This window comes from Pan troglodytes, chromosome 18 (genome assembly GCF_028858775.2).
Source record: "Pan troglodytes isolate AG18354 chromosome 18, NHGRI_mPanTro3-v2.0_pri, whole genome shotgun sequence".
Lineage (NCBI taxonomy): Eukaryota > Metazoa > Chordata > Mammalia > Primates > Hominidae > Pan > Pan troglodytes.
In genome coordinates this window covers 70,871,233-70,890,424 of record NC_072416.2, presented here as the reverse complement: position 1 = coordinate 70,890,424, position 19,192 = coordinate 70,871,233, and the positions used below count along the sequence as shown (strand labels likewise).

Genomic DNA, 19,192 nt, shown 5'->3' with positions numbered 1-19,192 from the left:
TCTTAAATTATTAAAATAAAATTTAATAGCATTAATATGAAATAAAAAAACCCCACTATTTCCTTTTCCATGACTAAATCCCACTTATGACAATATAAACATGCAAAGAAGAAAGTACTTATCATTGAGACTATCATTCTCAAAGCCCAGAATGGACATCTTAGATAGTAACCATTTGTGCATGGGAGAGAATCAGCTGCCAGATCTGCTCTAGTTACAGCAATCAAGGCACAAAGTAATTAGAACAAAATAGATGCCACCAATTGGCAACCACCTAATTTCCTTAACTGAAAAACATATTGTGAACTTCTCCACACAACACTGTGCCCAGATAAAGCAATTAAGAAGACATTTAGCAAGCTTTTTAAAAAAAAAAAAGAAATAGGATCTTACTCTATTGCCCAGGCTGGAGTACAGTGGTGCAATCGTAGCTCAATGAGGCCTCAAAACTCCTGGGGCACAAGCAATCCTCTTGACTTAGCTTCCTGAGTAGCTGGGACTAAAGGCATGCTCTACCACACCATGCTTTTTTTTTTTTTAAGAGCAGGGTCTCACTATGTGCCCAGGCTGATCTCAAACTCCTGGCCTCAAGTGATTCTCCCACTTCAGTGTCCCAAGTAGCTGGGATTACAGGCACAAGCCACCATGCCCAGCAAGAAACATTTTCTTAAATATTCATTATAGTCCAGGTACTCTGGCAGAACCACCACATAATCCTGGTCAATCTTTAAGCAAGCTAGCTGCCACCATCAAAACATTCTCTCATCCGTATAATGAGACTCCCAGTGGAAAGGATAATTGATAGCAATATCATGCCTTTCCAGGTCTGTGGCTTGCTCTCTCAATCTTACCCTCAGTTCCACAACGATCAGACTACAAGGCTATCAAAAGAACCTCCCCACCAGAAAAAGATGGACAATCCCTGAGCAACAATGTCAAAGAATACCCTTGCTACATGTAGTCTCAGCCCAGCCTACCTGTCCAAAGTGAGCAGGGTAGCCCAGCATGTGCATATACAGTAATTTTGCCACATTCCGACATCGGTATGTATTGTCTTCTTCTCTAAAAGATGACCGGATTGCAGCACATTCTTTCTGGATCATTTCTCGTTCTTCAGCTTGGGTTCGGGCTGTCCGGATGGTCCGGATCAGCTCCCGCAATCTGATGGGGGCTGGCATCCTCTGGATATGGAAAGACATTAAATAGAGATGTTCACATTTTTTACTACCAAAGCTATTCACACAACTTCCCATTTAAATTTTTGACTAGTTTTTAAGAATTCAAGACTTGCCAAATCCAGCTTAGCGAAGCTAAACAAAGCGTGCTAAGTTTCCACAAAGCTATTACATACAGACCTCTCAACTCTGTACATTTCTGGAAAGGCTACAAACAAAAATGGCTAAGTATTAAATTAAGCAAAATAAAACAAAGAATACACTAAATATGTAAGTCTATCACTAATATCAAAATATCTCAGAAACTAATACAACTCAAATCTTTACTCAATCCTTAAAATAATAAGGAAAGGCCTATGCCTAACCTTAGAAAAGATAGATATTATCTGTTCAACTGCTGTTAAACATAACATAGCTCAACAAAAATAAATATGGTCACAATCATAGCTCAACTCAACAAAATATGAGAGATTAAGAGAGAAGACCAATTGTCAGATTAAAACACATTCAACAAACTGTAACCATCCCAGTACACTGTGTGTATACTTTGAAAATGTGATGAGAAAAAAATAAACTAACCTCAGAAAATAAGGCTATTAGTGTCATGAATATCTTTTAAAAGTAAAAAAAAAAAAAAAAGTTAATAAGGGACATATAACAGCCTAAATAATTGTTAACAAACAGAAAAAACAGAACGTGCACTACCTAATTTCAAGAATTACTACAAAGCTATAGTAATCAGGGAAATGTGGAACTAACTGAATGTAAGAATAGACTGAAGCAGGCCAGGCACGGTGGCTCACGCCTGTAATCCCAGCACTTTGGGAGGCCAAGGTGGGCGGATCACCTGAGGTCGGGAGTTCGAGACCAGCCTGACCAACATGGAGAAACCCCATCTCTACTAAAAATACAAAATTAGCTGGCCATGGTGGCACATGCCTGTGATCCCAGCTACTCATGAGAATTGCTTGAACCCAGGAGGTGGAGGTTTCAGTGAGCCAAGATCGCACCATTGCCCTCTAGCCTGAGCAACAAGAGTGAAACTCCATCTCAAAAAAAAAAAAAAAAAGAATAGAAACAAAACTGAAAGTTTAGGAACAAACCCACACAAATATACACAAGTGATTTTTAACAAAGAGGCCAAAGTTATTCAACAGGAGCAAGATAGTCTTTCAATGAATGGTGCTGGCAACTATTTCTCTCCATGGGGGAAAAAAATTAACCTCAATCCTAACCACACACAATACACAAAAATTAACTAAAAATGGATCACAAACCTAAAAGTCAAAGCTAAAACTAAAAATCTTCCAGAAGAAAACACAGAGGAAAATCTTTGCAAACAGGTTAAACAGAGAGACTTCACACACAACCACAAAGTATAAAAGAAAAACTTAATAACTGTACCCTATCAAAGTTTAAAATTTTTGCTCTCCAAAGGACATCATTATGAAAATAGGACACACCAGCTGGGCACAGTGGCTCACGCCTTTAATGCCAGCACTTTGGGAGGCCGAGGCAGGCAGATCACCTGAGGTCAGAAGTTCGAAACCAGCCTGGCCAACATTGCAAAACCCTGTCTCTACAAAAAATACAAAAATTAGCTGGGCATGGTGGCACACACCTGTAGGCTCAGCTACTTGGGATACTGAGGGAGGAGGATTGCTTGAGCCTGGGAGGCAAGACTGCAGTGAGCCAAGATCACACCACTGCAATCCAGCCTGGGCAACAGAGCAAGACTGTCTCAAAAAAACAAAAAAAAAAAAACCAAAAAAAACAAAAACAAAAAATCCTCACAGAACTGTAAAACAATAAACCAGAAGAGTCAATTTTACCATATGTTAACTTTAAAGAGTTTATTTTAAAGTAAACAAAAAAGCCCTTGAACTAAACAATTGAGACCTATTTGATTAGTTATAGAATATATACCTGAGAAAATTACTAGTTATTCTAACCTGCTTAAAGGCATATTTAACCACTCAAGTAACAAAACGTTATTGTAAAATCTTGTGAAGAATGTTGTATGTAGATACGGAAACGCTGTCTCTACAAATAATAAAAAAAAGTTAGCCAAACATAGTGGCACACGACTACTGTCCCAGCTACTCGAGAGATTGAGGCAGGAGGATAGCCCGAGCCCTAGAGGCTGAGGCTGCAGTAAGCTGTGACACTGCATCCTGGGTGACAGAGTGAGACCCTGTCTCAAAAAAAAAAAAAAAAAGTTGTGTGTAATGGGTATATTAAGATATGGTCATACGGCTGGGCCTATAAAAGCTAACACTAAACTCTGTCTTTTTTTTTTTTTTTTGGTGGAGTTTCGCTCGTTGCCCAGGCTGGAGTGCAATGGCGCAATCTTGGCTCACTGCAACCTCCACCTCCTGGGTTCAAGCACTTCTCCTGCCTCAGCCTCCCAAGTAGTTGGTATTACAGGCATGCACCACCATGCTTGGCTAATTTTTGTATTTTTAGTAGAGACAGGGTTTCACCATGTTGGTCAGGTTGGTCTCGAACTCCTGACCTCAGGTGATCCACCCGCCTTGGCCTCCCAAAGTGCTGGGATTACAGGTGTGAGCCACCACGCCAGGCCAACACTAAACTCTTATACAAGGGATGGCTGAAGGTAGTCTCATCTCAAAAATGAAGTCATTTTCGGAGTCAATAAACTAGAGACGTGAACTATGGGGGATGGAAGGCTAAAATAAGGTTCTATTAATCTGAACCATAAAGGTGTCAAGATGTCTACACAGGAGTTTCAGTATGGCAGGTTCAAAGACCGTGCCCTCCAAACACAGGCAGGTCAAAAAAGCCACCAGTTAAGCTATGTCCCTTTTGGCATTCTAAACTGGTAAAATCAGACTGAAAGAGAAGATAATGCTTAACATATGTGGAGAAGGGCAATGACAAATCTTCAGGAATTTTTACTTATTTCTACCCTAGATATATAAGAAAGTCTATTCTGAAAATCCCAGCCCTTTCCAACCCTGAAAAACAAAGAAATGTGAGTCCGTATTTTGGCCAAAGCACTGAAAGGAAGGAGGCACACCACAGGAACCAAGCATTGGAAGTAACAGGAAGTTAAAGAATTACAAGTGAGGAGGCTGGGTGCAGTGGCTCACACCTGTAATCCTAGCACTTTGGGAGCACTGAGATGGGTGGATCACCTGAGGTCAGGAGTTCGAGACCAGCCTGGCCAACATGGCAAAACCCCGTCTCTACTAAAGATACAAAAAATAGCCAGGCGTGGTGGCGCACACCTGTGATCCCAGCTCCTACGGAGGCTGAGGCAGGAGAATCGCTTTAACCCGGGAAGTGGAGATTGCAGTGAGTCAAGATCGCACCACTGCACTCCAGCCAGGGTGACAGAGCGAGACTCTGTCAAAAAGAAAGAAAAAAAAAAGGAATTACAAGTGAGGCTGGGCATGGTGGCTCACATCTGCAATCACAGCACTTTGGGACACAGACCCGAGCAGATCGCTTGAGCCCAAGAGTTCAAGAATAGCCTGGGCGACATGCTGAAACCCTGTCTCTACAGAACATAAACAAAATGAGCCAGGCATGGTGGCATGCACCTGTGGTCCCAGCTACTTGGGAGGCTGAGGTGGGAGGATGACCTGAGCCTAGGAGTGAGGCTGCAGTGAGCTGAGATCAGGCCACTGCACTCCAGCCTGGGCGATGGCACAAGATCCTGTCTCAAAAAACAGAAAAAGCAAACAAACAAAACAAATAACAATAATAAACTCCAACCTTTTTTTAAAAAGTCCGGAACACAGTAATGAAACTATACAGAACATAGCTGAGAATCCAAAAACACATTTTTATTATCTCAAGCAGCCAATATAGAGAGTGACACATCAACACACTATAACATCTACTTTACTCCAGATAGAAGTCCTCATTCAGCCTGTTCTGGAATAGAAGCTACAAATCAGAAAACTGTAAGGGAAAGAGGGGAGGAGGGTGGACCCAGGAGATAGAAACTGCTTTAGAAAAGGGTATCTATGATAGTTAAAAATGTCACCCAACACCAAGGGAAGAAACAAAAGCAGCAACAAAAACAAACAAATAAATAAAAACCTATATACAGCAGAAACAAGCATTTTTAAAACAGTCTGGAGCTACTTAGTGTGTAACCAAAAAGTAGCCAACTCCCACTGAGGTCCTAAGAGCACCAATAAATTATAAACAGTACCACAATATAGTTTTTGTTGTTGTTTTTTGCTTTCTTTTTGAGACAGGGTCTCACTCTGCCACCCAGGCTGGAGTGCAGTGGTGCGATCTCGGCTCACTGCAATCTCTGCCTCCTTGGCTCAAGCGATCCTCCCACCTCAGCTCCCCAAGTAGCTGGGACTACAGGCGCAAGTCACCACACCAGGCTGATTGGCTGATTTTTGTATTTTTTTTAGAGATGAGGTTTCATCATGTTGCCCAGGCTGGTCTCAAACTCCTGAGCTCAAGTGATCCACCCACCTTGGCCTCCCAAAGTCCTGGGATTACAGGCATGAGCAACCGCACCTGGACCATAATGTGGTTTTATAAAAAGACCTTGATTCTCCAAGAAGTGGTTAAAATAAGATTAACATTTAACATTCAATGCACAGGGAAAAAACATGAATACAAAATTATATCTGTATTATAACCAACTTCTAAAAATCTTACAGTTCAGATACCATCTGCCCTTACTAATTTAACTACCTGACCCATCAAAGACTGAGAAAGGTATGTTAAAATCTACCACTATGATTGTGCTTCTGTCAATTTCTCCATTTACATATAACCACTTACATTTAGTATTTCGATGGTTTCACTCTATGCTTAAGTGTTCCATATTTTATATTCATTATGGCTTGTACACTATAACAAAATAAAATGTCCCTCTTTGTCCTGTTTTTTTAAAGCAAATAATAAAAACATCTCTTAAAACAAGGATGGAAAGGGAACACAAAAATATTAAAAGTCTGACTTAAGGGACACGGATTATAGATTAATGTGTTTCAGATTTTATTAACAGTTATAAATAATGATAAAAACAGAGGAAAAAAGGAAACATAAAATTCATTTTAGAAAAATTTCTATCCAAAATGGTTAAGCAAAATTGGGTTTTGGAGCTTAAACTAAATAAGATTACTTTATATGCCCAAAGAATCAAAATTATAAACAAACTAAAGGAAAAAAATGTAAACAGAAGAAAAAAATAATGTGTGCATGTTTCAATTCTCCTAAAATTTATGGCCAAAATGGGGAAGATGGCTATTTTCCAACATCTCCACAAATCCCTTTAAGGATAAAGATTTTTCTCATACAGCAATACCATTCTCAGGCCATGAGAAGTGCCTTTTTTTTTTTTTTTTTTTTACTTTGAAATGCCTGTTTTTCCCACTAAATACAAGCTCCCTAAGGCTAGATCTTCATTTGCCTTGTTCACTCTTGTATCCTCCTATAAGAATACAAACTTGATAAATACTATATTTATTAAATCCTAAATGCTAAAATATCTTTAAAAAAATTGAATTGTCCTTTCCAAAGCACACAAAATAAAGGTGTACCAGCTGCTCACCAACAGCTATGGAAAAAGGGTGTCAGAACTCAACCCAGTTCTCTCTTCTACCCTGCCCAGATAATGTTCTCCCTGCTTTAGAACTCACACTGCCCGCTGTGCACTTTCAGCTACTGACAGCCAACTATCAAGGACACAACCAAAAAGCTGGAGCTTCTGCAACTATGTGGTCAGTCTTCCCCTAATAGACCTCAAGTTATTTGAGCTCTAAATCTAAAAACAAAATTCTAAAACTTAACTTTTCAACATTAAAATCACCTATTTTTCTATCCAACAAAGATTGTACTTGAAGAAGTCTTTCTGGCTAAACAATGAGAAAAGACACAAGCAAATAAGCGAGACTTCAATTAACTTCACCACTGACTACTGTGTCAGTCACAGAATGTCAGTCTAGCTGAGAATGTTCAAGGGATGTAAGTTAACATCAGGCAAAACCCTCCAAAGAAGTTACCATGCTTTCCCTCTTGCATTCTTCAGATGGCCTATATTTTTATATTATGGGCCATACAGAACCCCTATTTCAGATTTTTATTTCATATGTATATCTGAGTTGCTTTAACGCCATTTACAACCTGCAAAATACTATGACTAGAATGTGACACTAGAAAAGCTTAAATCAAATCAACTGATTGTATTATGCTTCAATCAGACTTTTACTTTACAATACATCTTATTCTGGCTATCATTACACTGATCTAGCCTAGCTGGTTTTCTCACTGCCTGTGTTTTTGTGGTTTTCTTTCTTTTGAGGGGAGTAGAGGGGTGCATACCTATTTCCCCTATATGAAGAAATGTGTTCACAGAAGGGAAATGGTCTACAGAGTGAATAAACGGAAAAGACCAGAGTTAGAACTTCACTGTTTGAATAGGAGAGATTAAATCTGGGGATAGGCCAGGCATGGTGGCTCACGCCTGTAATCCCAGCACTTTGGGAGGCCGAGGCAGGTAGACTGCTCAAGTCCAGGAGTTCAAGACCAGCCTGAGCAACATGGCGACACCCAGTCTCTACTAAAAATACAAAAATTAGTTGGGAGTGGTGGCGCATGCGTCTATAGTCCCAGCTGTTCGAGAGGCTGATGTGGGAGGATCACTTGAGCCAAGGGGACATGGGTTGCAGTGAGCTGAGATCGAATCACTGCACTCCAGCCTGGGTTGTGAAGTAAGACCGTCTCAAAAATAATAATAATACAATGAAATAAATCTGGGGATAAGTATTCTGGTCTTTAGAGAGGCAAACAGCATTGTAAGACAAGCATAATTCTTTAATCAGGTTTCACCATGGCCTAAAATGACAAAACACTCAAGACCAACTTTATATGGTCTGTTTCAGGCTCACAGTGCAACTTTCTGATTATTAAATACTTCCTTAAGCGCCTCAACTCCCAAGTACCTCCATACAAGGAATAGTGTCCTGTGGAATGCAGACACAAGTAATTCAGGAGAAAAGCATATCCCCCCCTTGTGAATTACAATACTACAGTATTATTATAACTTACAAATCAGTGTGTTTGATTGGTCTCAATCACCCCTAGGAGATGAACTACTAAAATGGAATTTCTGGATCTTCAAGGCTAAAGAATAGGCTGTGGAATGTAGGATCACATTGAGATACCACCCCACCCTGTCTAGGCAGCCAGCTGGCATCCCTCTAAGAGGACTTAAGTTCAATTCTCCCTAAATTGTCACAGTAATTACAGGAATCTTATTTTATGCTTAATTATCCATAACCAAAATTCACCAGAACTGAGATCTAAAAAGCAGATGTCTATAAATGCAAACATGCCTACTGAACAATTCAACAGCACTGAGATGCATAAAAAGCAGACTGGGCACAGTGGCTCAGGCCTGTAATCCCAGCACTCTGGGAGGCCGAGGAGGGCAGATTGCTTGATTCCAGGAGTTCAAGACCAGCCTAGGCAACACAGCAAGACCCTGACTCATAAAAAAAAAATTATATATATATATACATATATATATATGTATATGTATATAAGCATGAAAAGCAATAAAGACCAAGTAAACAATGATCGCTAAACAAGACAAACATCTAATCTGACACTAATGAAATTAAAAAAAATTTCATTCTCCCAACCATAATCTTATTAGCAAAACCATACTAAAGTACTCTCAATTCAAGAAGTATCATCAAATTCTCAAAACGAAAATTTGGCTTAAAGACATGACCCAAAGGGTATAATTAATGTTGAAGGAGGTTATCTGATGTAAATATGGATGCCTTTTTAACTTCTATATATAGTCTGCTATCTTTCAAGTAAAACTTGGAATAAAACTTGCTTTGAAAAAAAGCAAACAAATTAACAAAAACGTATAAATAAAGCAACTGTAAACTTTCAAACCTAGTAAGGTGTCATTCATTCCAGAAAAACTTATCTAAGTGTACTCTTCCCTAGGATGACAAGCAGAAACATTAGAAAGTTACTTAATATAGCTGGAGACGGTGGCTCACCCCTGTAATCCCAGCACTTTGGGAGGCTGAGGTAGGCAGACCATGAGGTCAGGAGTTCAAGACCAGCCTGACCAACATAGTGAAACCCCATCTCTACTAAAAATACAAAAATTAGCCGGGCACGGTGGTGCACGCCTATGTGACCCCAGCTACTCAGGAGGCTGAGGCAGGAGAATCGCTTGAACCCGGGAGGCGGGGGTTGCAGTGACCTGAGATCGCGCCACTGCACTCCAGCCTGGGCGACAGAGCAAGACGCAGTCTCAAAAAAAAAAAGTTACTTAATACTAAGATGACAAATTTTCCCGAGCATATTCTTCATGAATCCAAGTTCTATTAATTCTGGATATACAAGGAGAGTGGAGAAGTTGTCCAAAGAAAATTAAAGATGGTATAATATTTACTTTTAATTAATGTATCTGATATTAACTAGTTAGAAATGGAGGGTAAACAGTCCCATTGACAATAGTGTCAAAATAAAATACGTAGGAATAAATTTAGTAAGAAAGGTATAGGAACTATATGAAAAAAACTACGAAATCTATAAAATATTTGTTGAAAGACCTAAAATAAAGTTGAACAAATAGACACACACTACAGCAAGGAAAAATTATCATCAAAAACTGTTAAGGCTGGGTGCGGTGGCTCACGCCAGTAATCCCAACACTTTAGAGGCCAAGGTGGGAGGATCACTTGAGGCCATGAGTTAGAAACCAGCCTTGGCAATACAGTGAGACTGTGTCTCTACACTGCCTCCCAGATTCAAGCAATTCTCCTGCCTTACCCTACCGAGTAGCCAGGACTACAGGCGCATGCCACCACGCTCAGCTAATTTTTTTGTATTTTTAGTAGAGACAAGGTTTCACCTTGTTAGCTAGGATGATCTCAGTCTCCTGACCTCGTGATCCACCAGCCTCGGCCTCCCAAAGTGCTGGGATTACAGGCATGAGCCACTGCACCCAGCTGGAATGGATTCTAAGACAGTTTCAGAAACCAAAGAGGAAAAGAGGGATATATATAATTACCTGAAAATGTCTGTGACATAAATAAGATTAAAAGATAAATGAGGCCGGGCGTGGTGCGGTGGCTCACGCCTGTAATCCCAGCACTTTGGAAGGCAGAGGCAGGCAGATCACCTGAGGTCAGGAGTTTGAGACCAGCCTGGCCAACATGGCGAATCTCTGTCTCTATTAAAAGTACAAAAATTAGCCAGGCATGGTGGCGGGCACCTGTAATCCCAGCTACCCAGGAGGCTGAGGCAGGAGAATCGCTTGAACCCAGGAGGCGGAGGCTGCAGTGAGCCGAGATCACATCACTGCACTCTAGCCTGGGCGACAAGGGTGAGACTCTGTCTCCCAGAAAAAAAAAAAAAAAAAAGGATAAATCAAAGACAAGAAAAATACACGTGCCATATAACAAAGAATTAACATTCCATAAGCGCTCCTACAGGAGGAAAAAAAAAGAGAAAGAAAAATGAAGCAAGGACATGAGCAGACAATTCTCGGTAAAGGAAATCCAATGGCCATTACACGTATCAAATAAGGCTAGCCCCAGTAACAGGGAAGTTAAAATTAAGACAAACTGCATGACCCATTTATCATCTAGCAGACTAGTAAAAATTAAACTATGTATTTATACCCAGTGGTTTCATGATATTGAGAAGTTACTGCTATTTGGGATGAAAATTATGATAACCTATTTAGAGAGTAATCTAGCAATAATAATATTTAAAATATATTTCTCTGTTAACGCAGAATTCCCCCTTTGGAGACTACAGAAATAAAAGCATCAGCATATAAGGCGGCATGTACAAGGATATTTATTGTAGCACTTTGTTAAGTGGCAAAAATCTAGAAATGATCTAAATGTCCACAGGAAAATAATAAATTATGGTACATCCATGCTATAAGACACAATAGGACTGTTTAAAGGAACAAGATAGAATTATATTTACTGTGGGCTGAGGGCAGGGGCTCACACCTGTAATCTCAGCACTTTGGGAGGCCACAGCAGGCAGACTGCTCAAGTCCAGGAGTTTGAGACCAGCCTGAGCAATACAGCTATATCTCATCTCTTATTAAAAAAACTAATAGGCTGGGAGCGGTGGCTCACACCTGTAATCCCAGCACTTTGGGAGGCCAAGGTGGGCAGATCACGAAGTCAGGAGATCAAGACCATCCTGGCTAACATGGTGAAACCCAATTCTACTAAAAATACAAAAAATTAGCCGGGTGTGGTGACAGGTGCCTGCAGTCCCAGCTACTCGGGAGGCTGATGCAGGAGAATGGCGTGAACCCAGGAAGCAGAGCATGCAGTGAGCCGAGACTGCGCCACTGCACTCCAGCCTTCGTGAGAGAGCGAGGTTCCATCTTAAAAATAATAATAATAATAATAATAATAATAATAATAAATTATATTGGCTGGGTGCGGTGGCTCACGCCTGTAACCCCAGCACTTTGGGAGGCCGATGCAGGCAGATTGCTCAAGCCCAGGAGTTCGAGATCAGCCTGAGCAACATAGCAAAATCTCATCTTTTAAAAAAATAATAATAAAGAATTATATTGCCGGGCACGGTGGCTCACGCCTGTAATCCCAGCACTTCGGGAGGCCGAGGCAGGTGGATCACGAGGTCAGGAGATCGAGACCATCCTGGTTAACATGGTGAAACTCTGTCTCTACTAAAAAAAAAATACAAAAAATTAGCCGGGTGTGGTGGCGGGCGCCTGTAGTCCCAGCTACTCGGGAGGCTGAGGCAGGAGAATGGCGTGAACCCAGGAGGTGGAGCTTGCAGTGAGCCGAGATCGCACCACTGCACTCTAGCCTGGGTGATAGAGCAAGACTCCCCATCTCAAAAAAAAAAAAAAAAAAAGAATTATATCGGCCAGGCACGGTGGCTCACACCTGTAATCCTAGCACTTTGGGAGGCCAAGGTGGGAGGATCATGTGAGGTCGGGAGTTCAAAATCAGCCTGACCAAAATGGAGAAACCCCCCCGTCTCGGGTCGGGTGCGGGGGCTCACGCCTTTAATCCTAGCACTTTGGGAGGCCAAGGCGGGCAGATCACGAGGTCAGGAGATGGAGACCATCCTGGCTAACATGGTGAAACCCCATCTCTACTAAAAATACAAAACATTAGCCAGGCGTGGTGGTGGATCCCTGTAGTCCCAGCTACTCGGGAGGCTGACGCAGGAGAATGGCGTGAACCTGGGAGGCAGAACTTGCAGTGAGCTGGGATCGCGCCACTGCACTCCAGCCTGGGCGACACAGCGAGACTCCGTCTCAAAAAAAAAAAAAAGAAAGAAACTCCATCTCTACTAAAAATACAAACTTAGCGGGGCATGGTGGCGCATGTCTGTAATCCCAACTACTCGGGAGGCTGAGGCAGGAGAATCACTTGAACCTGGGAGGCGGAGGTTGCGGTGAGCCGAGATCACGCCATTGCACTCCAGCCTGGGCAGCAAAAGCAAAACTCCGTCTCAAAAAAACAAAACAAAACAAAACAAAAATGAATTATATTGGCTGGGTGCGGTGGCTCATGCCTGTAATCCCAGCACTTTGGGAGGCCAAGGCAGGCAGATCACTTGAGGTCAGGAGTTTGAGACCAGCCTGGCCAACATGGCGAAACCTCATCTCTACTAAAAATACAAAAATTATCTGGGTGTGGTGGCAGGTGCCTATAATCCCAGCTACTCTGAAGTCTGAGGCAGGAGAATCACTGAACCCTGGAGGCGGAGATTCCCACCACCTGGGTGACAGGGTAAGACTCCATCTCAAAAAAAACAAACAAACAAAAAAAGAGAATTATATTTACTGACCATGACATGTTAAAAAAAAAAAAAAGCGTGTCATAGAGTAATATAAATAATATGATCTCTCTTTAGTAAAAACAAAAAATTCCTATGTACACTTACGTGAGTATATACAGTACTTAACTAAGCATTGAGAGAAATATTGAAGGGTAAATTCATTCATAATCTGTTAAAATTTGGGGTTAAAATTAAGACTGTCATAGAACAGATGATGTAACACTACAGGTTAAACACTATAGGGTAAACATCCCTAATCCAAAATCTGAAATGCTCCAAAACCTGACATTTTTTTATGTTGACATGATGCTTGAAGAAATGCTCTTCAAGGCCGGGCGCGGTGGGTCACGCCTGTTATCCCAGCAGGGGAGGCTGAGGCGGGCAGATCACAAGGTCAGGAGATCACCACCATCCTGGCTAACATGGTGAAAGCCCGTCTCTACTGAAAATACAAAAAATTAGCCAGGCGTGGTGGCGGGCACCTGCAGTCCCAGCTACTCTGGAGACTGAGGCAGGAGAATGGCGTGAACCCGGGAGGCGGAGCTTGCAGTGAGCCGAGATTGCGCCACTGCACTCCAGCCTGGGCGACAGGGCGAGACTCCGTAACCAAAAAAAAAAAAAAAGAAAAGAAAAAAATGCTCTTCAAGTGTTTCAGATTTTGGATTTTAGGATTAGGGATGTACAAGTGGTGTAACGCAAATATTCCAAAATCTGAAAAAATCCAAAATATGAAACATTTCTGGTCTCAAGCATTTCAGATAAGAGATACTCAATGTGTATTTGGTTGAAAGAGCTAACTTATATAAATGATTATACAGTTGTACAACTCAAAGTAAAAGGAGTTCCATTAGTGTTTTTACAGCTCAAGTTAGTGAACCTATTTAACTAAACCTCAAAACTAAACAACTGAGAAAGTGTTCAGTCTTAAAAGGAAGCAAAAGAAGCGTTTTTTACTTACCTCTTTTTTTTGAGACAGTCTATCTCTGTCACCCAGGCTGGAGTGCAGTGGCACAGTCTTAGCTCACTACAGCCTTGAACTCCTGGGTTCAAGTGATCTTCCTGCCTCAGGCTCCCAGGCAGCTAAGGCTACTGGCAAAGACACCACAACCCAGCTACTTTAAAAAATTTTGGGCCAGGCGCGGTGGCTCATGCCTGTAATCCCGGCACTTTGGGAGGCCGAGGTGGGTGGATCATCTGAGGTCAGGAGGTCAAGACCAGCCTGTCCAACATGGTGAAACCCCATCTCTACTAAAAGTACAAAAATTAACTGGGCATGGTGGCGGGCGCCTGTAATTCTAGCTACTTGGGAGGCTGAGGCAGAAGAATCGCTTGAACCCAGGAGGCGGAGGTTGAGGTGAGCCGAGATCGCACCACTGCACTCCAGCCTGGGTGACAGAGCAAGACTCCGTCTCAAAAAATAAATTCGTACAGCCAGAGTCCCACTGTGTTTCCCAGGCTGGTTTCAAACTCCTGTCCTCAAGTGATCCTTCCGACTTGGCTTCCCAAAGTACTGGGATTGCAGACATGAGCCACCAGGTCTGGCCAGCGAAGTTTATTTTTAGGTTTAGAAAACACGTAACATCTTTACATATCTTTGAAAGATTTAAAATATTTTAGCCAGGCTCGGTGGCTCACACCTATAATCCCAGCACTTTGGGAGGCTGAAGCAGGTCAATCACCTGAGGTCAGGAGTTCGAGACCAGCCTGGCCAACATGACAAAACCCCGTCTCCACTAAAAATACAAAAAGTAGCCAGGTACAGTGGTGCACGCCTGCAGTCCCAGCTACTCGGGAGGCTGAGCACAAGAATCGCGGGAACCCAGGAGGTAGAGGCTGTAGTAAGCTGAGACGGCACCACTGCACTCCAGCCTGGGTGACAGAGTGAGACTCTGTCTCAAAAAGAATAAATAAAAAATAAGATGTTTTTATTTATAAATTACAAAAGTCACATGTATTTTTTCCTCATCTTTTAAAAAAATGACTTCTTCCTTCTAAACCTACTTAATTTGTTGCCAACATTTATGATTTACTAATTAAATCTCTCCAATGGTCTGAGTAGGCTTTTTTTTAAAGTAAAATTTCCAAGTACCTAGTGAAAAAAAGCATTTCTCATTTCAATCATCTCATCCTAAACCTTGCCCTTTTATGCTAAAGTGTTAGCTAATGCTGACTCAACACATTTGGCAAGTGAGTTTTTTTTCTCCCACTTCTGGACCCTTCAAACTTTAACCAGTTTCTCCAGCAACCAAAACTCATGCCATATTAAGTGTATTGTGTTACTAGGTCAGTGAAGAAAAAAACTTAACACGTATCTTCAAAGTAAAAATGACACCTCATTCATGCCTGTAATCCCAGCACTTTGGGAGGCCAAGGCTGGTGGATCACTTGAGCCCAGGAATTCGAGATCAGCCTGGTCAACAGGGTGAAGCCCTGTCTCTACTAAAAATACAAAAATTAGCTAGGCATGGTGGCGCACACCTGTAGTCCCAGCTACTCGGGAGGCTGAGGCAGAATTGCTTGAACCAGGGGGTGGAGGTTGCAGTAAGCAGAGATGGCTCCGATGCACTCCAGCCTGGGCAACAGAGGACGACTCCGTCTCAAAAAAAAAGACACCTCTTTTCCCTTTTCTATTTCTTGACCTCATTGAAATAAAATTTTCTATACAAAAAGGCAACTGTAAAAATGCTACTACATTTTGATAAACATATTTTATTTATTTATTTATTTTTTTGGAGACAAGAGTCTCGCTCTGTCCCCAGGCTGGAGTGCAGTGGCGTGATCTCAGCTCACTGCAACCTCCACCTCCCAGGTTCAAGTGATTCTCCTGCCTCAGTCTCCCGAGTAGCTGGGACTACAGGCGCGCACCATCATGCCCAGCTAATTTTTCTATTTTTTAGTAGAGATGGGGTTTAACCATGTTGGCCAGGATGGTCTCGATCTCCTGACCTCGTGATCCACCCGCCTCGGCCTCCCAAAGTGCTGGGATTACAGGCATAAGCCACCTCGCCCAGCCAACAAAGATAATTTCAAAACCTATAAGCCAAGAAATACAAAAGATTTCTATATGCTCTCTTAATTTTTTTTTTTTTTTGAGACAGAGCCTCCATCTGTCACCCAGGCTGGAGTGCAGTGGCGTGATCTCAGCTCACTGCAACCTCCACCTCCCGGTTCAAGCAATCCTCCCACCTGAGCCTCCTAAGTAGCTGGGAATGCAGGTGCGCATCACCATGCCCGGCTAACTTTTGTATTTTTAGTACAGACGGGATTTCATCATGTTGACCAGGCTGGTATCAAACTCCTGACCTCAAGTGATCCGCCTGCCTCGGCCTCCCAAAGTGCTGGGATTACAGGCATGAACCACTGCACCAGCCTGCTCTCTTAAGTTTAAAATTGCTTGTGGGCAAGGCATGGTGGCACACACCTTTAATACCAGCACTTTGGGAGACAGAGGTGGGAGGACCTCTTGAGCCCAGGAATTTGAAACCAGCCTGGGGAATATGGCGAAACCCCGTCTCCACAAAAAAATAATAAATCAGGCAGCACATGCCTACAGTCCCAGCTACTTAGGAGGCTGAAGTGGGAGGATCACTTGAACCTGGGAGGAGGTCGAGGCTGCAGTGAGCTGAGATTGCACCACTGCACTCCAGCCTGGGTGAAAGAGTGAGAACCTGTCTCAATCAATCAATCAATAAAAATAAAATTGCTTGTTACTTATAAGCTGAGAGGAGTTGAAAAAAAATTGTTTGCTACTTTCAACATTATTCTGCATTAGAAACTGAGTAAAAGCAACAGAGAATAAAGAAAGCCAAAATCAAGAACTGAAAACAGACTGAACGCAGTGGCTCCTCCTGCCTGTAATCCCAGCACTTTGGGAGGCCAAGGTGGGTGGATCACTTGAGCTCAGGAGTTCGAGACCAGCCTAGCCAACATGGTGAAACCCCGCCTCTACTAAAAATACAAAAATTAGCTGGGCATGGTGGCGCATGCTTGTAATCCCAGCTACTCGGGAGGCTGAGGCAGCAGAAATCACTGGAATCCAGGAGGTGGAGGTTGCACGGTGAGCCGAGATCGAGCCACTGCACTCCAGCCTGGGAGACAGAGTAAGACTTTGTCTCAAAAAACAAACAAAAAAGAACTGAAAACAATTCATAAAGCAAGGACAGACTAAATTACAAACACCTAAAACAGTATTTTTAAATGTTCTGAAGCTCTAAGTAACAGTTTTAAAGTTTTGATAGCAATTAAGTCCTGCTATATACACAAAATTTTAAAATCCTCATCAAATGCAAATAAGGGGATTAAGCATTGTGGAAAATCTGTTTTGGTATGTAGATTGCCAATTCAATTTTTTTAATTAAAAATAATATCTTGGAAAATACTCATTCAACTTTTTAAATTTGTATAAATTAAAAGTTTTGGCCAGGTGAGGTGGCTCACACCTGTAATCTCAGCACTTTGGGAGGCCGAGGCAAGAGGATTGCTTGAGCCCAGCCTGGGCAACATGACAAAACACTATCTATACAAAAAATACAAAAATTAGCCCTGCGTGGTAGCACACGCCTGTAGTCCCAGCTACGTGGAGGGCTGAGGCAGGAGGGTCGCTTGAGTCCAGGAGGTCCAGGCTGCAGTGAGCCGAGACCACTGCACTCCAGCCTGGGCAACAAAGTGAGACCCTGTCTCAAACAATAAAAATAATAAAAAAAAAGAGTTTTTATAAATCATAAAGAAGTTGGTTTTGTTTGCATACCACTGATTTTTAAAACTCCTTTTTAAAATAAACACTGGGATGAAATATCACCAAGGCATTCCTGGCAAATTCTGTACTTTATAGTTTCACTCTAAAATCTGCCCTCAAATCTAGAACTGCTATCAATGACAGAGGTCAGACCAAAGAACAAGCAACTGCTCCCAAAAGAAAACGGAGGTTTCCTAAACACAAAGCAGACATTCAAATATGCACTGATCAATGGTGCACTAAACAACACTTTGCTAGGAATTTGTTAAGGCAAAAGGACCCTTTCTACAGTGAATGCAAACTATCTAAGAATGAATTTTTAAAAGTTTAATATTTTTAATTATTTTGGTAGAGACGGAGTCTCATTAGGTTGCCCAGGCTGGCCTCCAACTCCTGGGCTCAAGGGATCCACCTTCCACCTCCCAAAGTGTTGGGATTACAACCATGAGCCACTGAGCGCCCGCCTGAATGACATTTAAATACCAATATATTAAAGCATGAAAAACACTGAGTTAACTAACATCTATGTGATAGCTCTTCTAACACCTTACTTGAAAAGTCTAAGTCAGAAATGGAACATTTCAGTAGTAACTGCGAGGGCATACTTACTAAATGAGTGAGCATTACATAGGTGTTCAGTGTTTGACAGTTCCTTTAAACCAAAAGAGAAAATTCCATTGCTTCAGGGTAATACAGAACTCACGTATCTAATAGTAACTAATATATTTTTGAAAAATCTGCTTAAAACAAATAACAAGATCACTGAGTATTTAAACTGAAAATATTGTTTTCTTCTGAGACATCATATGACCTATAGAGGAATTTATCTACAATCTCATTTCAATAACCTGATAATAATAATGCATCTATAAGTGGCTTAGCAATATTAAAAAGCTTGACTCAGTTCAAGTTATAAATTTAAACTTCAACCACTAGACTGTGATCTCAAATAAGTTAATTTCTCTATTGCAGATGTGAAAACCCAGGCTGAAATGAAATAAGGGTGATTCAATCACACTCGCCTAACTTGAAACGTAGGAAATATATCAGTGAATTACTGTGAAATACTTTTTATTTGCCAGGCACGGTGGCTCACGCCTGTAATCTTAGCACTTTGGGAGGCCGAGGCGGGCGGATTACCTGAGCTCAGGAGTTCGAGATCTGCCTGGGCAACATGATGAAACCCCATCTCTACTAAAATACAACAACAAAAAATTAGCCGGGCGTGGCGGCGTGTGCCTGTAGTCCCAGCTACTTGGGAGGCTGAGGCAGGAGAACTGCTTGAACCCAGGAGGCGTAGGTTGCAGTGAGCCGAGACCGTGCCACTGCACTCCAGCCTGGAGACAGAGCGAGACTTCGTCTCAAAAAAAAAATAAATAAAAATAAAGACATACTTTTTATTCAAGCATGCTAGACTGCAAACATGCCTTTAGAACAAAAGTGACGAGATTACGAGTACTTA

The 19,192-nt window shown here is 41.8% G+C and overlaps 1 protein-coding gene across 4 annotated transcripts in view; it reads right to left on the bottom strand.

Annotated features, from left to right (window-relative positions):
- The window catches only part of AP1G1 (adaptor related protein complex 1 subunit gamma 1), an 80,773-nt gene that overhangs the window by 59,824 nt on the left and 1,757 nt on the right, over positions 1-19,192 (bottom strand). For all 4 annotated transcript variants that reach the window (XM_511092.7, XM_016930134.4, XM_054669536.2 and 1 more), the window contains exon 2: positions 978-1,181. In XM_511092.7, coding sequence (XP_511092.2) covers positions 978-1,178 — 201 coding nt within the window. In that variant the 5' untranslated portion in view covers positions 1,179-1,181. The remainder of the gene's footprint in view (positions 1-977; positions 1,182-19,192) is intronic.